This window comes from Ostrea edulis, chromosome 3 (assembly GCF_947568905.1).
Source record: "Ostrea edulis chromosome 3, xbOstEdul1.1, whole genome shotgun sequence".
In the NCBI taxonomy this organism is placed as follows: Eukaryota; Metazoa; Mollusca; class Bivalvia; order Ostreida; family Ostreidae; genus Ostrea; species Ostrea edulis.
The window spans coordinates 83,152,782-83,174,513 of NC_079166.1; the positions used below are offsets into that span (position 1 = coordinate 83,152,782).

The following is a 21,732-nucleotide window of genomic DNA, read 5'->3' on the forward strand; positions in this document are numbered from 1 at the left end:
CGCTTTTTGTAAATCTTATTATACCGGTAGAAGCCAATCTCTAAAGCTTACAAAAAGCGTGAAACAATTACATGAATCGAAAGAGGGATGGGATAGACCGGGAATTCACACATTTCAGATAAATTATTGCTACCAAAAAATATCAAAAGGAGGGAGGTGGGGGGTAGTAATATCCATACTTCAGGTGCCTGTGTTTGGAAGGTCAGTGTGTCACTGTCATTTAAACACTTAACCATACATATGCAGAAGATCGACCAAAATTTCAAACATCTAAGAGACTTAGACTTTTATAAAATCTTTATCAATTCAAGATAAATATCCGGATTTTCACTAGTCCATTCCGACTAGTGCCATACAGAATTTACAAGTCCGACATGATTGTTACTAGTTTCGGATTTACGGACATGATGTAATTTCGAACCTTGCGGTCTGGTATATCCATGGATCCGTGTTTGCCCTTCTCTTCATTTCTTACTATTGCATCTTTCAAAGGATTTATGAGATGTTCAGCTATAACTTGTTCACACACAGGACAGATATATATATATATATATATATATATATATATATATATATATATATATATATAGTAGATAGATAGATACATGGATAGATAGATAAATACAGTAGATAGGTATGCATAATGTATCGATAGGATTCAACTTACTGGTGGCGGAGGGACGTATTTCCGTTTTGGTCCAAAATCCTTATTTGCAATTGGTGCCGGAGGCGGTGGTCGAAGGTCTATCTCTTCTACCAGAATAGGGGGCGGTTCTGGCTTCCTCACCACCTCCTTTGTTAGGCCCGGATCTTGCATCACTACTATTTCGATTTCGTCATCAGTGTTGGGTTGTTGTACTGGTTCCGCTTGAATGACCGCAGTTTTGTACCTATTTCTCGGAAGCTTTTGAGGACAAACGGATTGCTCCTCTGTTTGTGTGACGACAGTATTGGTACTTTTTGGCTTCTCTTTGGGAGGGACAATGTGTGTGATCATTTGCGTGGCGACATCACGAGAATGTCGGGACTGATATGTGCGCATACGATTTCTGAAATCCCGTTCGATAATGACATTGTCTGACTCGGTATCCGGTGTAGACGTGTATGTGCTCGATTCCAACTCGGGATCCCTGTACTCCACTATTTCTCGATCTCGAATGGGAGCTCGGCGCCCGATTTCTCTTTCTTTTCGAACCTCTGCATATTCTGGTTGTACGATTTTTCTTATTGTTGTATATTCTGGTTCACGGTTTAGTCTCTCCTCCTCCACATACCTTATGTTTGCAGGTTTTTTTATAATTCGCCAAGACCCTGGCTCTTTTGAGCGAAACTGTCTGGCTTCATATCCTTCTATTGAGTCTACGGACTGACGACGTCCGAGGTATCGTCGACGAACCGTGATGGGTTTTTTGTAGTCACGTGACGATATTGTGTCCGTCGTGGTGCCCGTGCTACTCGTTTCTGACGTGTCTGTAAAACTGCTTGATGAATCACTGCGCTTCAAAGTCGTGCTTCCTGTTTCCGAGGAATAAGAACTTGTGAGAGGGCGTTGCTTTACGTACCGGACGGGACGCGATACGTACGTCGGGTTCGATATCGACCTAACCACTCTTCGGTCCCTGATCATTTCCTCTTCCGCTGGGTGCCTGATTCTGTAAACGGAACGCCCCATCTGACCTTTGAGAAATATTCTCTCTTCTCTCTCGGACGTTGATCGTCTTTCATTGTCGTATCTCGTGTCCCTGGGTCTCACAAGTGTCCCCTGAGAATAAGAGTACACAATCTTTCCTCCGCTTTTTCTACTTCCTCGATCAGACATTTCTATAACTACGCAATGGGCGGAATTCTTTTAACATCCCGTGTGCACCAGCTCTGTACGACATCGACGCCCCGGTTGTTTAAGGAAATTGTATGGGGCGATCAGCCTTACAATCTACGTACATAGTATGTATGCAGGTCCAATGCTCTATAGAATATATATTTACTCATGATCGGGTAACTGGGCGATATAAGCGGATTATTTCTTGTATACAATTCAGTTGATTTCGTCACATTAAGAAAACAGTAACTTTAATTTAGGTTACTTTAAACGCCATTGTTTAAATATCCAGCGACCGTGTGTCCATATTACGGTATATTTTTAATTAAGCGTTGCCTGTCGTTTCCTATCGACCTGAACATTGCATGTATTGGTAGCAGGGTATTGTGTTTCTCGGCAGTAGACCAACTCTGAGTTTAGCGGCCCTATACAAACATTAAAATAACGATTATCCTAGTAAAAACGGCACTTAAAAAAAAGTGGGAATGTGATATTGAATCCCAAGGTCGACAACAAAGTAGAAGGTGTGAAGACGGACTGATTTAAAATAAATTTCAAAAAATCAATTGATTGGGCTATGTCTTTTTTCAGACGTCCACTCTTATTTGCTTTGTTTACACTGCATTTACATAAGAAGAAGCATGTATAAAAGATGTTCCTGTACAATATGTAAAAAGGTGGAAACTGCATATTCAGATCTATCTTATTGAATCGCTATGACGTCAATGATGATGTCGTGAACTAGCAGACACTAACTAGCAGACACTAACTAGCAGACACTAACCAGCAGACACTAACTAGCAGACACTAAACAGCAGACACTAACTAGCAGACACTAAACAGCAGACATTAACTAGCAGACACTAACTAGCAGACACTAACTAGCAGACACTAACCAGCAGACACTAAACAGCAGACACTAACCAGCAGACACTAACTAGCAGACACTAACTAGCAGACACTAAACAGCAGACACTAACCAGCAGACACTAAACAGCAGGCACTAAACAGCAGACACTAACTAGCAGACACTAAACAGCAGACACTAACCAGCAGACACTAACTAGCAGACACTAAACAGCAGACACTAACCAGCAGCCATTACAAAAAAAAGAGCGCATGCGTTGTCCACAAGAAACTACTAATCTCAGTTTGTCTGTTCATCTGTTTTGTTTTGACACCGCTGCGAAACTTTTCCACTGATAATGACATTATCACCAGGTAAAGGAAAAAAGTGCTACAAATGTAGACATATGCATGGAACTCTGGAGATATTTGTTCTTCTTTATATATTTATGATTGTAATGTAAAATCCATTGCATCACGGGGGACATCCTTTTTAAGGTCTCATCCGTAAAACCCACAACTCTCAATTTTAAATGCTGAATATTTTGCAAAGCAACTTTACTGTTACGACAAGGGTTTGAACCCACGATTTCACGGTCAATAATTGAACGTTCCAACCACTGAATTACTGCGGCCAGTATTGTTGTGGATGTTCAATAAAATACTTATAATCGTTGTGTGAATCATAGCTATCTTACCCGACATTCAGTTTGTTTTTATTTGTGGGCATCTCTGTAACCACATCACCTTTTTCGAAAATTAAAGATTTCCCAGCATGCAGTTGAATTACAAATAACGAACGTGAATATTGCATCTCGTTAGGAATTTCCGTTTATTTGTTAAATCGGATCACGTGTATGTTTATAATTCAAGTCACGGTTTTATTTGCGTAGTTTCAGTTCGCCACAAAGTTATTTCGCAGGATTTCCCCTCCACTTTCCATTTTAGTGACTTCCTAAGAATAACTCGATGGATACATATTTCCTTTTTTTTCTTTTCTAAACCACTTTGTAAATCATTCAAGATATCACAATAGAGGGATACATGATATTTATTAGACAGATCATGTTAATGTCTGATTCCTTAACGTTCTCCTTTTTTGTCCCCTTTCTTTACCTTTTTAGAGTAAAATATTCCCATATTTCTTTATTAATTAATTAACCAATAAATTAATATTAACCGGAATATCTTCAATAATTGGATTTCACCTGTAGGTTCGCACACTAATGTCCGAGACATTGATTGGCTTTACATTATGCATGTACTGTGGATATTTTCAGGTAGAATCGTTCCAATGCCCTAAACCTTTTTATTTTATGTATATCATGTATGGAAAATTTAATCCCATTTAGGAGATATACTACATCGGCATAATGTGCTGACTTCTTTAAAAAAAAAAAAAAAAGAATGGGGATACAAATATCAGCAATGTTTGTCTATTCCGTTTAGCTGGATGAGTAGCTCAGTGGGTCAGCGTGTCGATTGGTGATTGGTAAAATGTAGATCGCAGATTCGCGTCCTGAAGTGAGGGTTTTAGATTAGTTTCCAAATTACTGTCTACTAAAACTGCATTTTTGACTAAATACAGTACATTTAAAAGTTTTCATGTTCAGAATATTGTTGTACATTTCCTCCACTTTGAATTCATATTAAATTTCTCTGGAGTAGCACTCCTCCTTAAAGGAAGGATTCGTGCTATATCGTGACTTTGTTATGTGAAATCTGCCTTAATTTCTCAGAAACCTAAAAAACAAAAAACAAAAAGCCATGTCTCATTTGGTTTGCTGATTTTTTCTGCAACTTCTTGTTTAAGATTTTAAATCAGGTGTCATTTAACGATTTAACTTAATTTTACATTTTAATTTTTGCACCTCTAGTAATTTTTATACACAATTTCCCTTTACGTGCGGATCAGTGGTAGAATAGGTCCTCAATATCCTTTGGTTATTCTAAGAGGCGACTTAATGGGACGATTCTTTGGATAAAGATTTATCTATCCGTTATATGATATACCGTCAACCAACCCTTTACCGTTATAAGTCTTACCAAAGTTTCTACCTTTACACATAATCACAATCTCAGGTAATTTAATCAAATTACCACGTTTTGTGTAGAAATTGGAAATTTCATTGCTTTATGATTTTATTTTCCGCTGTTTGAGATAATGAATTTCAAAGCAAAATTGGTTCCTATGACATCCAAAACTGGGTGATATATCTATGAAGGCTTTTGATAATTTTTTTCACGTCCATGGCACATTGAATTGGATTGAATATAGCAATGCTGTTAAAATTTCGGCTTTGAAATGACGATACGGATTTTATGATACGTTTATATGTATTGCCGTAGATTAGGATCTCTCTTATTTCGTACCAGCTTTACCGAAGAGATAACAAACTCCGAACACAAATATACGAAGGAGTAAGTGCACTGTTGTTTAGATCTTACTAATAATCAACTCCAATTGAGCCTTAACCTACGTGTACATTGTGGAAGTTTGATGCACACATGTATTTCAAAGATGGTAGAATGTAGATTGCTTTATATTTCTAAAGCCCTAGGAACATGAAAGAGATACCGCTGTTGGCTGCACTCCTTGCTCTCTCTAACACCTGTACAGGTATGTGTTTGATATAAACAAAAGAAACGTAATGCTTCTCCCAGACTATGATTTACGTGAACAGAATAATGTAAATCTAACAAGGAAATGAAACGGACACAGCAGTTTGTACTCATTCTGCCCCCCCCCCCCCCCCACCCCGGCTGCAGTGGATTAGGACAAAGGTCATTCTGACAGTTCCTTCTTATGATCCCAAAAGGCATACATTTTATTTAAATATTTAAAAAATACATGTATGTGTAACACTTACACAAATGTACCTCACACTTACGATATGTACTACTAAATAAATACATGTACGCCAGTCCTCTTGTAGATAGGTTATTTAACTGAAATGATTTTATTAGAATATCATCTCTCTCACCTAGAAACTCAAACACACCCACTTTCATGTATGCCGCTTTCCATGCAGTAAAATCAACAAAATTCTTATTAATTTCGATAATCTGACCCATAGACAATTACATGTAATTGATTCAGTGACAGATAATTAAAGTCCTCAGATAGGTGCTGCCTTGTCATGTTTGAGATAAGTCGTGCTATTTTGACTTTGAGGCTATAGTCTACCGTTACCATGACAGGGTTTGATAATAGATCTGTATTTATTACCTTTGTGTGTAGTAAATTTATGTTTCATTAGAACCTGCCAATACTATACGTTATTTCACAGGAACCGGTTATCTTGTCCGTAATAATAATAGTACGGGTCTACACCATACCACACCCTCATAAAAACACACGGAATGAAACGGATTTTTACTCCAAACGTCGATTTGAACTAGCTCTATATTTTGGCTTTTACCGTCACCCACTCCAAAGTTTTTTCTAATCCAGTAATTTCAATGATTATGTCATTGACCGACCATAAAATAACCATCGTCAATGTGTATAGTTCACAATATTCGACAGTGCATCGTGACCGCTTTTCGGCTCATTTCCTTCTTTGTCCTGGTTGCCATGATCAGCATCACTTCCGGTATCCCCCTTAGTCAAATTTTATATTGAAAACAACTGATCTCTTTAAATATTGTGATGTTGGTTGGTTGTATGTTGTTTTATGTCCCGTTCGAGAATTTGTCCATACATCCTAGTTTACAGTCAGCACTTCGCCAATTCTCTGGTCGTTATATTAACTGAATTTAGCAACCTGTCATTGCAGCGAATGTTATCTAACGTGTGTTTAATACCAATTATTAGGACGTTCTTTACGTGCTGATCTTGCAGACGGATCACTAAGTTTACCTAATCAAGATAGAATACTCACGGCGGGTGTGATCGGTCAACAGGGGATGCGTATTCGTTCTATGTACCTGAACACACCCTAGATGTTTCCAGGGATACGTCTTTGCCCTACTCCCAGTTTGATAATCTTTATAGATTTCTTTAGATTGACCACTGTTCGTTATTTTCTCCTTGTTCATAGATATTATGAAATAAATCATCTAAAAACGGATTGTATATTGACACATGTTCAATTAAAGATACACGTGTTTGTATTACAGTCAATGGTCTGTATTGTCTGGAGTGCAGAGATGCCATATCCCCTCGCCATTGCCACACCGTTAAACGTTGTTATCCTGGAGAGGCACGTGACATTTCCTATTCTACGTAATCTCATCAATGCGCTTTTGCATTGATTAAAATTTGATTTGATTTCTTATTTCAAAGATAAGAAAATAAAATGACTGACACTACTGTTTCTGATTACATGTCGTAGTTTTACATAAAGGAAAAACAGCCCTAGAAAAAATGTAATTGTTGTTGCTGATATTGAAATTAGACAACATAAGGACTACAGAGTTGTCCCCTGTTTTATCTATCAGGTGTGTTATGTAGAAAAAGAGCAGACCATTAATGGATTGGACACGTATAACATGGGATGTTACAGTCCACAAGTATGTATAGATTTACACAGGTATGTATAGATTTACACAGGTATGTATAGATATACACAGAATCAGCACTTTATAACCAGCCGTAAGCCAGCATCCACCTATTCGAAATTAACTGCTTAACATCTCAATACATGTACAATGTACCTCTTAACATCTCAATACATGTACAATGTACCTAAGTAGCAATCTAACAGAAACAAATATTCCTTTTTACCTTTCTTAATTCTCATTATAATTGAAAATGTTGACTGACCAGATGTCCTTTTTCCACATTGTCTGGTTTCAATGGGGTCGCATCCGCAATAAATGCGTGCAACGCCCAACCAAAATGTGAAAGCTTTTGACACTGTTAAGCATCGCAAACTAACCATCGAAAATTTCAGTTGCATACTAGACCTCGGAACGTATAACCATGAATGCATAATCAATTGTATATCGAATAAACTGTTATCTGAAATTCCTTTGTATAGTTACAACCTGACGGTTTCACAGATCCTCAAACACAAAGCGCACAAAACATGCTGTTCCTAATATTGATAGAAAATCAAGGGTGACAACAAACAGTAACACGAGGAACACCATTGTTGAATGAACTTCATAACCATTCTAATTAGAGTATTGTTTTGAAAACATGACCCCTTTTCAAAACTATTTCAAAAATTGTCCTCCATTCAAGAAACATCCTAAATTCGTTGACAAATTTTGGAGATAAAGATTTAGAAACTGATATGGTAAATCATCATAATCCATCAAACTCAATCAACATGCGACAGAAAGACAAAGACGTGTATGAAGAGGTGAGGATAGCGGAAAATATGTACTCTATAAGGAATACAAATTTAAGTGTTCGGCAAACATGGACCTCTGACATACCAGAATGTGGTGCTTACTCCACGAACCCATGGATATAACAGAAGTTGAATCAGGTGCCTAGGAGAAGTAACCATTCCCTTTCGACCGGTCACTCGCGCCGTGCGTCCCACGATATGATTACATTTACTAGAATGACCTCAAATTTAAAACTACATATATGGACAGGTAGCATCGAAAGATAAAAGGCAATTTTGTACTGTATCTTTAGGGTTCAAGTCAACAAGCAAAGCTACCACTTTGTATTAAGAAGCTAAGCATTCAACAGAATCAGAATCAGTGATACAGAAAAGCATACGTTCGTTTATTTGAAGAGAGCACCAATGCGTTTCCTACACACTTCAATATAAACTTTTAAACAAGTGAACACCAATATTTCAGACCTAATTCCAAGAACAGAAACTATCTAGGGTCCCCGTTGCCTCTATGGGTCGTTGTGTTTATTTTCAACATTCAGCACTCCGAAATGATTTACACCCTATCATTTCAAATATACATGTACCTATTCCGCGTCAAGTTTCAGTTTGATGGATGATTTCTCTCATCCCGACAATCACTTTAAACTATTCTAATATTTCTTTTCACTTCAAATCATTTCACTCTTGAATTTTTCCTATCATGTGCATTTTTGTAGCTCCCAAAAGTATACCTATGTTTAGTCTAGGGCAAACAACATTTGGTATACATATTCATGGATCAATAATCTCATTCCTATGTGTTTCATATTACAACACTACAACGTTGCTTTCAGATTTGTAACTCAACGCGATCAGGCACAAACTGCATAGAATGTTGCACCACTGACGCATGTAATATGCTGGGATGCAACCATCAAGGTAGTACAATAATCAAAATGTGTTTTGTAATCATGGCAAACAAACAGACTTATTGTTGCCTTCAAATGAGCATGTTTAACACAATGCTTTCTCGTAATGTATTAATTCAGGACGATTTACAGCGTTTGCGTTAAGACACCCCATTTTAAGGTTTACTACGTACATGAGGGGGTCTCCGTGGCTGAGCGCTCAAAATCACACGGCCTCTCACCTCTGTCGGCGCGGATTCGAATCCCGCTCGCGCCGGTAAGTGAGAAAGTTTCCCAGTTTACTTTCGGAAGGTCGGTGGTCTCTTCCCAGGTACATTGTATCTAGGGTCTCTCTTCCACCAATAAAAACTGGGCGCCACCATATAACTGAAAAATTGTTGAGTGTGGCGGAAAACATCAAAAACAAACAAATACTACGTACATGTCAATGCTGTAGTGTGTAGTCAAATGAAGATGGCGAGCAGTGATCAGTGATCCCATAAATGCTATACAAGTTAACAATTGAGAACCCGAAGTCGTTTTGTTTGTCATTAACGTGCGTTGTTCATAAGCGTTAACATGTATGATAAATAAAACATCCAAGTATGAAGCAGATGCGGACGACTGTGTTATTTTTCGTTTCGAGATCACTAGGATGAAAAAGTGAAGATAAGGAACAGTGGCCAATGTTATGATTGGTATAATCTATATAAAGAATACAACATAAAGAGTGGGACAAACACGGGCCCCTGAACACTCGTGAGGTAGGATCAGTTGTCTAGAACAAACACGGGCCCCTGAACACACGTGAGGTAGGATCAGTTGTCTAGAACAAACACGGGCCCCTGAACACACGTGAGGTAGGATCAGTTGTCTAGAACAAACACGGGCTCCTGAACACACGTGAGGTAGGATCAGTTGTCTAGAACAAACACGGGCCCCTGAACACACGTGAGGTAGGATCAGTTGTCTAGGACAAACACGGGCCTCTGAACACAGGCGAGGTAGGATCAGTTGTCTAGGACAAACAAGGGCCCTTGGACACACGTGAGGTAGGATCAGTTGTCTAGGAGGAGTAAGCATCCTCTGTTAACCAGTCACACCCATCGTGAGTCCTATATTTTGATCAGGTAAATGAGGTAATCCGTAGTGTAAAAGTAGGTAAAGTACGCACTAACAGTTGGTATGAAAGTTATCAGACAGCATTGGATCTAAAGTCAGGTCGTATATGTACATTAAAGCGTTATAACGACCATAGGACGTAATGCGCAAAGTGGGTGTGTCCGTTCAACATGGAATGCCTACTCTACCTGATCCCACCTCTGGTGTGCCGAGGGTATACGCCTGATCCCACCTCTGGTGTGCCGAGGGTATACGTCTGATCCCACCTCTGGTGTGCCGAGGGTATACGCCTGATCCCACCTCTGGTGTGCCGGGGTATACGCCTGATCCCACCTCTGGTGTGCCGGGGTATACGCCTGATCCCACCTCTGGTGTGCCGGGGTATACGTCTGATCCCACCTCTGGTGTGCCGGGGTATACGCCTGATCCCACCTCTGGTGTGCCGAGGGTATACGCCTGATCCAACCTCTGGTGTGCCGAGGGTGTACGCCTGATCCAACCTCTGGTGTGCCGAGGGTATACGCCTGATCCCACCTCTGGTGTGCCGGGGTATACGCCTGATCCCACCTCTGGTGTGCCGGGGTATACGTCTGATCCCACCTCTGGTGTGCCGGGGTATACGCCTGATCCCACCTCTGGTGTGCCGAGGGTATACGCCTGATCCAACCTCTGGTGTGCCGAGGGTATACGCCTGATCCCACCTCTGGTGTGCCGAGGTATACGCCTGATCCCACCTCTGGTGTGCCGAGGTATACGCCTGTTCCCACCTAGTCTGTTTAACGCAGTTTCTTATAAAGTACTAATATAGTAATCTTTAAATATAACTATTTAAATATTAATATACAAGTAGATGCTCGCTGAATTGAATAAGGTATATTTTCTAAAGAAGGGTATTTCGACGGCGTTTTATTTATTTCCATCCGCTGTATCCCAAAGGAATTCCAAATGAAAGAAACCACAGCGTCTCACGTCTGCTTAACATATCTCAATCGTCTTACTGAACACAGACTTTACCGGCATTCTAACTTGACTTGTACGCGAACCCAGAATAACAATATACAAATTTTACCTTATCTTTTACTTTTCATCAATTGAATAATTCTTTTCACAAATTCACAGGTCATCCTCAAAACCTGGGACTTTTGTGCTTTGGCTGCCAGCAAACCTTAAACCCCTCCCTTTGCGACCGCATAACAGAATGTACCCTGGACCAAGTATGTTCTCTCTCTCTCTCTCTCTCTCTGATCTATCTATCTATCTTACTATCGATTCATCCATCTATTTTCGCCTGTATATTACCCAACAGCTTTCATAATTATTGAATATTTCTCGTGTCTATTGACAATGAATATTAGTGGGTAAAATACACACAGGGAGGCAACTTACACACATAACTTGCAATTGTTTTATTATTTACATTCGGATTAAATAGAGTAGTGGTTTGAATTTCAGTGGAGAATGTTAATATTTCATTAGCTACAGGTAAAGCTGATGTCGATATTTCATTAGCTACATGTAAAGCTGATGTTGATATTTCATTAGCTACATGTAAAGATGATGTTGATATTTCATTAGCTACATGTAAAGCTGATGTTGATATTTCATTAGCTACATGTAAAGCTAATGTTGATATTTCATTAGCTACATGTAAAGTTGATGTTGATATTTCATTAGCTACATGTAAAGTTGATGTTGATATTTCATTAGCTACATGTAGAGCTGATGTTGATATTTCATTAGCTACATGTAAAGTTGATGTTGATATTTCATTAGCTACATGTAAAGTTGATGTTGATATTTCATTAGCTACACGTAAAACTGATGTTGATATTTCATTAGCTACATGTAAAGCTGATGTTGATATTTCATTAGCTACATGTAAAGTTGATGTTGATATTTCATTAGCTCCATGTAAAGCTGATGTTGATATTTCATTAGCTACACGTAAAACTGATGTTGATATTTCATTAGCTACATGTAAAGTTGATGTTGATATTTCATTAGCTCCATGTAAAGCTGATGTTGATATTTCATTAGCTACACGTAAAACTGATGTTGATATTTCATTAGCTACATGTAAAGTTGATGTTGATATTTCATTAGCTCCATGTAAAGCTGATGTTGATATTTCATTAGCTACACGTAAAACTGATGTTGATATTTCATTAGCTCCATGTAAAGTTGATGTTGATATTTCATTAGCTCCATGTAAAGCTGATGTTGATATTTCATTAGCTACACGTAAAACTGATGTTGATATTTCATTAGCTCCATGTAAAGTTGATGTTGATATTTCATTAGCTCCATGTAAAGCTGATGTTGATATTTCATTAGCTACACGTAAAACTGATGTTGATATTTCATTAGCTACATGTAAAGTTGATGTTGATATTTCATTAGTTCCATGTAAAGCTGATGTTGATATTTCATTAGCTACACGTAAAACTGATGTTGATATTTCATTAGCTACATGTAAAGCTGATGTTGATATTTCATTAGCTACATGTAAAGTTGATGTTGATATTTCATTAGCTCCATGTAAAGCTGATGTTGATATTTCATTAGCTACACGTAAAACTGATGTTGATATTTCATTAGCTCCATGTAAAGCTGATGTTAACAGAACACATATAACTATTTACGAAAGGGTAGAAAATAACGTACCTTCTGAAATAAGGATATAGCGTTCAAATGTATATAAACAATAGGGTTTACACTATCAGTGTATGATTTGTCGTAGTTAAAGCAATGGTGCCTTCCCTTTTATATACATATATGCAAACATGCATTCGTACTGGATAAATAATATTATTTTGATGATAAATTCAAGCTCAGTCTTTTATCGTCTTTCCCATGAAAATTGAAATAACCCATCGTCGGTAATGCATGATACGCGATTAATTAATCAAACACTTATAGGATATGAATATAACTGTGCATATGCATTAACAAAAGCACATGTGTACACTTTGCATATGCAATTCAAAGATTTGTTTTAGATTTGTCATTTGAAAGAAATTCATGAGTATGGCGATGTATATTATTCATCCGGCTGTGCCAACAAACATGTAAGTACAACTGTTCACATTGCTTCCCGTGTTTATACTACAGTACTACAGTGATGTAATCTGAAATCTAACGTACATGTATCAAAATTCCTGAAATTAGTATTTCACAATATGTCTTTTAAAAGTCATTCTTATTATTCCGTCTAAATAATCATAATCATTACTCAAAGAAAGGTGAAGATAACGAAGAGTGATCAATCTCATAACTCCTACAAGCAATACAAAATAGATAGTTGTGATAACACGGACCCTGGACACACCAGAGGTGGGATCAGGTGCCTAGGAGGAGTAAGCATCCCCTGTTGACCGGTCACACCCGCCGTGAGTCCTATATCTTGACAGGTAAACGGAGGTATCCGTAGTCAAAATCAGTATGCCAAGAACGGCCTAACAATCGTTATGAAACACGTCAGACAGCATTTGACCCCATGACAGGTTGTATTGGCAAACCAGATCGTTATAACGACTGTAGGATTTGCGAAATGCTGACTTTAGACAAAACTGTTGAAACCCCTGCATCATTAACTTATTCTTTATTCCATATTTCTATTATTCTAAAATATATCTGATAATATGAAAATTTCAAACCTAATTTCTTTATAAGATTGATCACTGCTCGTTATCGCCACCTTTTATCATTTCGTGTGAAGAAATGAATTGTTTGAGGAATGGTCCATGAGAGTAAAGTCATAATGACTAGAATTCGAGCCATTATATAAATGTAGGTGTGATGCTTGACAACAGAATCTATAGTAAAGTAATAAGAATGCATCTTCCACTCGAGAACAATAAGTTTGGAATAAAGATGGGTGATGCAAGTGAAGGACGTGTGTTTTGTTACCTTTATGAAAATGTTCAGAACATAATGTTTTAATAAAAAAAAAAGGTGCAGCTAGCAAACACTAACCAATCTTATAAATCCTATGAAAACAAAATCCAGGGTAGGGCAAACACAGACCCTTCGGAACACCAGAGGTGGGAAGCGGGTGTCTAGGAATCAGAATTGCTCATTCTCAAAATTATATATATCTTACATGCAGTTCTTATGAAACATCCGATGGAATGGGACAACATATTTGAAAATATTGTTACCGAGATCACATCGTGCAAATTATTCTTGACCATTACCACGTTTTTTGAAAGGTGTGTTCAGACAAACTGCCCGATATCTTTGGTCGTAGATCGTCAGAGCTCTGCCAGCAATGTTGTTCCTCAGATCTCTGCAACAATGGATGTAAGTGTATCAGCTTAAATTACAACAGTACTAAGAATTTCATTTGAAAAAGAAAATCATTCAGAAATGTTCCTTCATTTATATACGTCCTCCTGCACTTGATAAATCAAAGACTTGTGTCTAAAAGGGGACACTGTCTTATATTCACCGTCTCATTTTAACCACTTTCCTTTTATGCTGATTCATATTTGATGTAACACAAAATGGTCGACATCTTTAACATGGTTCTATATTATGTGAAGGACAATATGATGAAGATGTCACTGCCTGATATCACTAATGTTGTTTTATCAATAAATACTGATGAAACTATATTTGATTCCAGGTTATTCAACCACAAGCGTACCATCAACAACAGCAACAACGACAGAAGCAACATCAATGACAACACATATTAAAACACAAACAACACGAATCACTACACCATCAAATCCAACGACACCAACTCCAACGACACCAACTCCAACGATACCAACTCCAACGATACCAACTCCAACGACACCAGCCCCAACGATACCAACTCCAACGATACCAACTCCAACGACACCAAATCCAACGACACCAGCCCCAACTACAATACAAATGACAACACATGGTAATGACCTTTCTGACCTTGGAAAATATTTGATGCATTCTCCATGCTCCTGCAAATTTCAATCTGAAAACCGTAGTCCTTCAGATTGGGACATTAACTTTGGGTTTCACAACAAAGAGGTAAATTCGTTGTAATCCGTAACCAGAATGACTATGTAAAGAACGGCCAAAAATTCGCATCAAATGCGTCAGACAACAATCGACTTAATGGCAAGTTACATTTGCAAATAAGGTCATCAAAGCGACAAGGAAATTTGCAAGTCGTTGGCTTTACGCGAGAGAGCTGAAACCCCGGAACACCGACTTGATTGTCAGTAACCTGCTCAAAATAAATCAAACCAACAAACTATTTTAATGACATTTTAGTTGATTTTCTGAACGGTTTACTTTCGTAACTTTTTCACTTCTAAATGTCAATTGTTACCAGATGGTTTCAGTTGATTTCGAAAGATTGGTAAATTGTTATTCTAGTGCAGATTATACAGAATAGAAGCGCATAGTTGTATTTCTCAAACTGATATGTCTTGAGAGAGATTATCGCTGTAATACATTCCGATTCTAAATAGATACATGTAATATCATCTTGCAACCACCAAAAACTGGTTTCGGTACTTTAGATGAAATTAGTCATCAAAGAAATGTTCTTTTTATTTACAAATATTGCTCCATATATATTTGACGAAAGTATTTTCAGTTAGCAATGATACAAACGTAATTCCCTAATACACTTGGTACGTGCATTAGTAGTTAAGGGGGCTGTAACCAATCAGGTCTATAACCTATATATGTTTTTGATATTTTCAATTTCATAGTTTTTGCATGTCACTTTGCACTGGGGTTTTGTTTAACATTTTAGCGCAGTTGTATATCGACTGTTTAGAAATATACCAGCATCATCAGACATCATCCGGTGTCTATACAATACATCCTTGGGGTTTACTGGATCGATCTGCAGATGTGTATTGTGACATGGACACGCAAGGAGGTGGATGGACGGTACGTTTCTACTCTGACCTTCCAGAATTTTCATTATCATAACATTGAATGTAAAAGAGGTCTTTGGAACATACAAACATTAAGGGCGTTCAAAGCATCAAAACGAATGACTCATAATGTTCTGTATGAAAGCACGCATACATCGCATCTGATTTATTTAATATCACAGAACTGTATTATCATGCTATCTTGATAATGAAGGTGATACAGAAGAGGCTTGACGGTTCTCTGAACTTCGACCGAGTATGGAATGATTATAAACATGGATTTGGACAAGCTGATTCGGAGTATTGGCTAGGTAACGTTTACTTCTGACTATTTTTACAACTTCATTTACTATCCTATAATCTTACTCTAAATCTCACTTTAGATTTTGAATTGTCATCTTCAGCATTGGAAAAGATGTACAGTAGATATTTGCGTTTCATGATCCATCATTTTAGGGTGATTTTTCTACATCACATTTTGGATGAAAACCATGTAAATATCTATTGCCAGTATAATGGGTGTGACTTTGTAATATTCATTTGTTAATTGTTACACGTTTCGTGACTATGGATTACTCCGTTTACCTAATCAAGACATATAGGGCTCAAGGCGGGTGTGACCGGTCGACGGGTGATGCTTTTCCCTCCTAGGCACATGATGCAACCTTTGGTATATCCAGGGTCCATGTTTGCCCAGCTCTTAATTTCCTATTTTTTATAAAAGTTCTGAAATTGATCACTGCTCGTTATCTTCACCTTTTAATTTGCATGAAATTCATGCAAATTTTATATGAGGATGATCTCTTCTCCCTGTGTTGCCCAGTTTCATTATGACACTGTCTTAGACGTTGAGATAAGATACATGATACGACAGCAGAAAGATTGTTTTTCTGTTTTCCGCCACACTCAATTTTTCAGTTATCTGGTGGCGCCCAGTTTTTATTGGTGGAAGAGAGAACCCAGATACAATGTACCTGGGAAGAGACCACTGACCTTCCGAAAGTAAACTGGGAAATTTTCTCACTTATCGGCGCCAGCGGGATTCGAACCCACGCCGACAGGGGTGAGAGGCCGTGTGATGTTGAGCGCGATGCTCTAACCACCCAGCCACGGAGGCCCTCAGCAGAAAGAAATACAAAATCTCTTCTTCATACTTTAGAAAATAAGGATGAATTATTATTTACATAACAGGATATTATTATTCTTGTATGTAACAATATGATTATGTATTCAGTAGAAATCGGCCAAAAAAACGTGTTTGAAACACATTATGCAAAACCTTGTGTTGTCCAAGAACATTTGTAGATACGCACTATAAGAAATAAATGTTGTATATCTCTAGGAAATGACGCTATTTCCAAGCTCACGACAGCGAATAACAGCTCCTTGTTAGTTTTGATTACCTTGAACAATGGGAGAACGTTATATGAAACATATTACAATTTTGCTGTATCCGGGGAGAATGACAGATATCGACTTCATCTGGGAGGAACAGCTACCGGAACATTGGGTAAAACGTTTTCAAATTCAAACATGATATATTCAATAACAATGACACAAAACCGTTCAACTCTTATCAAAAATTTTCTATTTGCAACACGAACAACTAGCCAGCATTTTACATAGCAAATGATGGTCTTTGTAATGATCTTAATGGTAAACACAAAATGCCGTTAAGTTGAATGCTATCTGACGTGCATCACACCAATTGTCAGACTGTTGTTCATAGCAAATTCGTATAAGGATTAACTCCGTTTACCTGATCAAACAAATATGAGTACGGACGAGAGAGCAAAAATCGAGGCCCCGTGTCACAGCAAGCGTGGCACAATAAACATCCCTCCCTGCTCAAAGGTCGTAAGCGCCGAGCATATTCCTAAACTTTGCAGCCTTTCAACGGCAATAATGACGCTCTATTTAAGTAAAAATTCTCGAGATGAACATTAAACAATCTGCAATCAATCGATTAATCTCATTCATGCAGTACCACTACATTTTTGTTTGATATATTTGGGAGTAGGAGGCGCCAACTTTAACGTGAATTTTCGTTGCGTTTGCAGTTTTTATTGACCGATTACAATCCTTTCAGGATTGATATATATATACATGCAAACGTTACCCAACGTTGTTAACCTTTCACATTGTTAACTCTTTATTGGTTGAACAAATTTCAACCCAATGTAGGGTATTGTTTCCTTGGGTTCCGGGAATCCAAGTCTGTACAAATAACGGGCCACGTCCTCTAAAAAAAGGGAATATAATTGATAAAAATGAACAATTGGATGCTCCAATCCAATAATCTTCCCCTGGTATTCACCGTGTGAAAGTACATTTAATTGTGTTCACTGAAGGATCACACCCTTTTTAAAATGGAAAATGTTTAACAATTAAAAAAAAAGATGTTACATTTGAGAAATCTATATGCACTTCCTAAAAACCACTGAGACAATTGTAATCAAACTTTACACAATGCATCTTTCGGTGGCGAGGATTCGAGTATTTTCTAATCAAAGATCACACTTTCTTAAAGAGAGAGATAATTACAATCATCGATACTGGATGTTGGTTTTCGAAAACTCTTTTTTTCAAGCATATACACCGCCGCGGTGGCCTAGAAGTTAGAGCGTTCGCCCCGCATGCGGAAGGCCGGGGTTTGAATCCCGGCCGTGACAGACCCAAATCGTTAAAACAGGTAGTGACATCGCCAAACGCTCGGCATCAGGTGAGAATGTCACAGGTCCTCGGAGATGACCTTAAAAACGGATGCACTGTGTTTTAGTAGGTGTGGCACGCTAAAGAACCCTCACTCCTCAATGGCCGTAAGCGTCGAGCAAAGGCCTAAATTTGAAGCCCTTCACCGGTCTTGGTGACGTCTCCATATGAGTGAAAAATCCTTGAGAGAGACGTTAAGCAAGATACAATCAATCAATCAAGCATATACTATATATATCAAGTTGTTCAAGGAAATAACAATGTTCCTTTCAAGGCTAGATATTTAGAAAATTTGGATGGGGGTTATGCAGGTCTCGAGTTCGAATCTCAATTACCATATATGTAGGTATCAAATGTTCCTTTTACAGGTGAAAGTCATGGTTCTTTCGAATATAACTTTAAACTCGTCGACCCTGCGTCGTTGCATGTCTCGTAGAGAACCACGACACATCACTGCTGTTACCATGAAGGTCATACATAGATAAACAAAATATGACACGTTATCAATTTATGTAGAATTTCAAGGATATTTGTGTGACTCGGTTGAGGTTTCTGGCCCATATACATCTTGTTAGGAATATCTTTGCATTGCTAGTTACCGGTCTTCAGTAGCCTTGCGTAATGCAAACAATCGTTGACATCTAGACCCCATCTCAATTAATATGAACACTCATATTTTCATCCAATTTCTATACGGACGAGTCCCGTGGGGATCCGGGTTAGAATAGGTTGCTTGTCGTAAGAGGCGACTAAATGGGGCAGTCCTTGGGATGAGACCGCAAAAATCGAGGACCCGTGTCGCAGCAAGTGTGGCACGATAATGATCCCTCCCTGCTCAATGGCCATAAGCGCCGAGCATCGGCCTGAATTTTTTAGCCCTTCACCGGCAATGGTAACGTCTCCATATGAGTGAAATATGTAAACAATATTCAATTCAATATACCGACGACACGACGACAACGCCGTGAAGTGCAATGCCACCATAAGATGACTATTACTGAATCGTCAGAGGATTGATTGTATACTGCTGATAGAGGTTGATATTATGGTCGATACGATAGTGGACCATCACTGACAGATCGGTGAGTCCGGCAGACTGGAAGAATGTCTTTATCCTTAATCAAAGATGCATTTAAGGTTGAAACACTATCTTGCTTGTAATGATAACCATATCATAGACATTTCTAAAGGTGTCTTGGCAAGAGAACTTCTAATTCTAGTGTAAGGAATGTCATAGAGGAAGTCTTAACTAACTTTCTTTACCTCTCTTTCAGGTGATGGTTTGTTGAATGTCACTGATTCTTCTCAGCTGAATGGAATGGCCTTCAGTACCCTCGATAGAGATAACAGTAATCATTGTGCACGTTCATGGAGAGGTGGCTGGTGGTTCAATCGTTGCTACAGTGCATTCCTAAATGGTCCATATCATACAACTAGATGGCCATGGCATCCAGCAATTGATTCTAGTTCTGTCATATCCAGAACATCTATGATGATCAGACGAAATTAAAAAGAAAAAAAAAAAAAAACAAACAAACAAACAGCGCCCAAATGTATCTTTTATACGCGGAAAATATTTTGGACAAAGTGACGCTTTGAATTTTATGACCTTACACGTTTAGATCTGTTGGACCACTGCATACAAGAAAACATATGAGTTGTTTTTAAATTGTTAAGAAAACTTTATTATATCTTTCATTATCTTCCAATTGATTTACCAGATTAAACACCTGCCATTTTCCAAATCTTTGCGCGGACCCTTCATGAAGTAGGTGATGATCAGATAAAAAGCTATACTCCTTCATCAGTTCATCTTTTTAAAATATTGTATACCCTTCTGTCAAAGACATGATTCATGCATGGATGTCTGATGATTATGTGACTTCTTAACCTGTTTTCCCATGGGGATCCGGGTTCGAATGGGTCCCCAGTACTCCTTAATTTTCATCAGAGGCGACAAACAGACTGGTTCTTCGGATGACAACTAGGCTCTGTGTGTCACAGCAGGTGTTGCACGATAAAAATCCCTCCCTGCTCAAAGGTCGTAAGCGCCGAGCATATGCCTAGATTTTGCAGCCTTTATGAGAAATGATGACGTCCCCAAATGAGTGAAAGATTCTCGAGTGAAACGTTAAACAATACTGTACATTTCTAATTATACGCGAGGAATTTATCATCGCGTAATTTCGCGAGAGTCATCACCCGCGAAATAAAATTACTCGCTTTTAATTTTCTGTTGATAAGAAGTCTTGATCAACAGACAGCGAATTCATATTCACGCGATTTGACGTTTACGGGTCATTTCACCATATTTTAATACTTAAAAGTGCTCGCTTAAAATAAGAAACTAACAGTATACACCTAAGCTGCTAATCCTTTGTTTCATAGTTAGTGTACTTTGTTCATTTCTTCCAACAGCCCTTTGGGAACCTCGCGCCCACGGATTGTGTTCCTTTGGTAGCCAACCTCTTTTTTTTTTCTTATGATGCAGCAATTTATTTAAAAGCGTCTACATAGGAAGAAAAAATATCTTGCTAAGACATCCAACTCGACATTTCGACATATCGCCGACGTTTTATCTATTGGCATTGATGATTTTCATTCATATGTTGATTCGACATATCCCAGTGAACTCAAGATAAAAGGCACCACATAATATTCCATATCTGCTTGGTACTTGATTGTTTTATTGAAGATAGATGTTAACAGCAAACTAACTACTCATTTGTATGATAAAAGGATGACTTCTGCTTCTCAATCTCCATAGTGAACTTCCCATATTTATGTAGGAATATTTCACTGCCATTTGCATGTGTTGTTAATGTCTCTCAACTGATTCGATGCACAAGAGCTTGTTCTGCTTATGATCACCAAATCGAGGCAGCATACTGATAAAAAAGTTGATGTTACAAGGATTTCAATAGCCTCGTTTAAATTAAGCATATCGCAAAATCTATCCACGTTACAACGATATAGTTTGCCAATACAACCTGTCGTTTGGTCAAATGCTGATAAATATTGCATTTGAAATAGTTTTGTTATATGAAGCACCGAAATAAGAATTAACTCTTAAATATGCATAACTAACCTAAGTGAAGAAATATTTTAAACAATGTACAGCTATTGCAAACTTCAATTGACACAACAGTTTCTATTATGACTGC

At 38.1% G+C, this 21,732-nt stretch overlaps 2 protein-coding genes across 2 annotated transcripts in view; one reads left to right on the top strand and one right to left on the bottom strand.

Annotated features, from left to right (window-relative positions):
- LOC125673014 (uncharacterized) overlaps positions 1–2,177 on the bottom strand; it is a 6,379-nt gene extending 4,202 nt beyond the window's left edge. Inside the window, exon 1 of the mRNA XM_048909261.2 lies at positions 668–2,177. Within this exon, the coding sequence (XP_048765218.1) occupies positions 668–1,819 (1,152 nt within the window). The 5' untranslated portion in view covers positions 1,820–2,177. The remainder of the gene's footprint in view (positions 1–667) is intronic.
- Positions 2,178–4,665: 2,488 nt separating this feature from the next.
- Positions 4,666–20,231, top strand: LOC125673015 (angiopoietin-related protein 1-like). The gene is made up of 14 exons (XM_048909262.2): positions 4,666–4,747; positions 5,015–5,086; positions 5,221–5,285; positions 6,788–6,870; positions 7,109–7,180; positions 8,802–8,886; positions 11,097–11,191; positions 12,977–13,045; positions 14,189–14,279; positions 14,605–14,874; positions 15,730–15,869; positions 16,071–16,167; positions 17,199–17,366; positions 19,843–20,231. The coding sequence occupies exons 3-14, from the start codon at positions 5,231–5,233 to the stop codon at positions 20,076–20,078; spliced, it is 1,461 nt and encodes a 486-aa protein (XP_048765219.2). The 5' UTR covers positions 4,666–4,747; positions 5,015–5,086; positions 5,221–5,230; the 3' UTR covers positions 20,079–20,231.
- Positions 20,232–21,732: the final 1,501 nt, after the last annotated feature.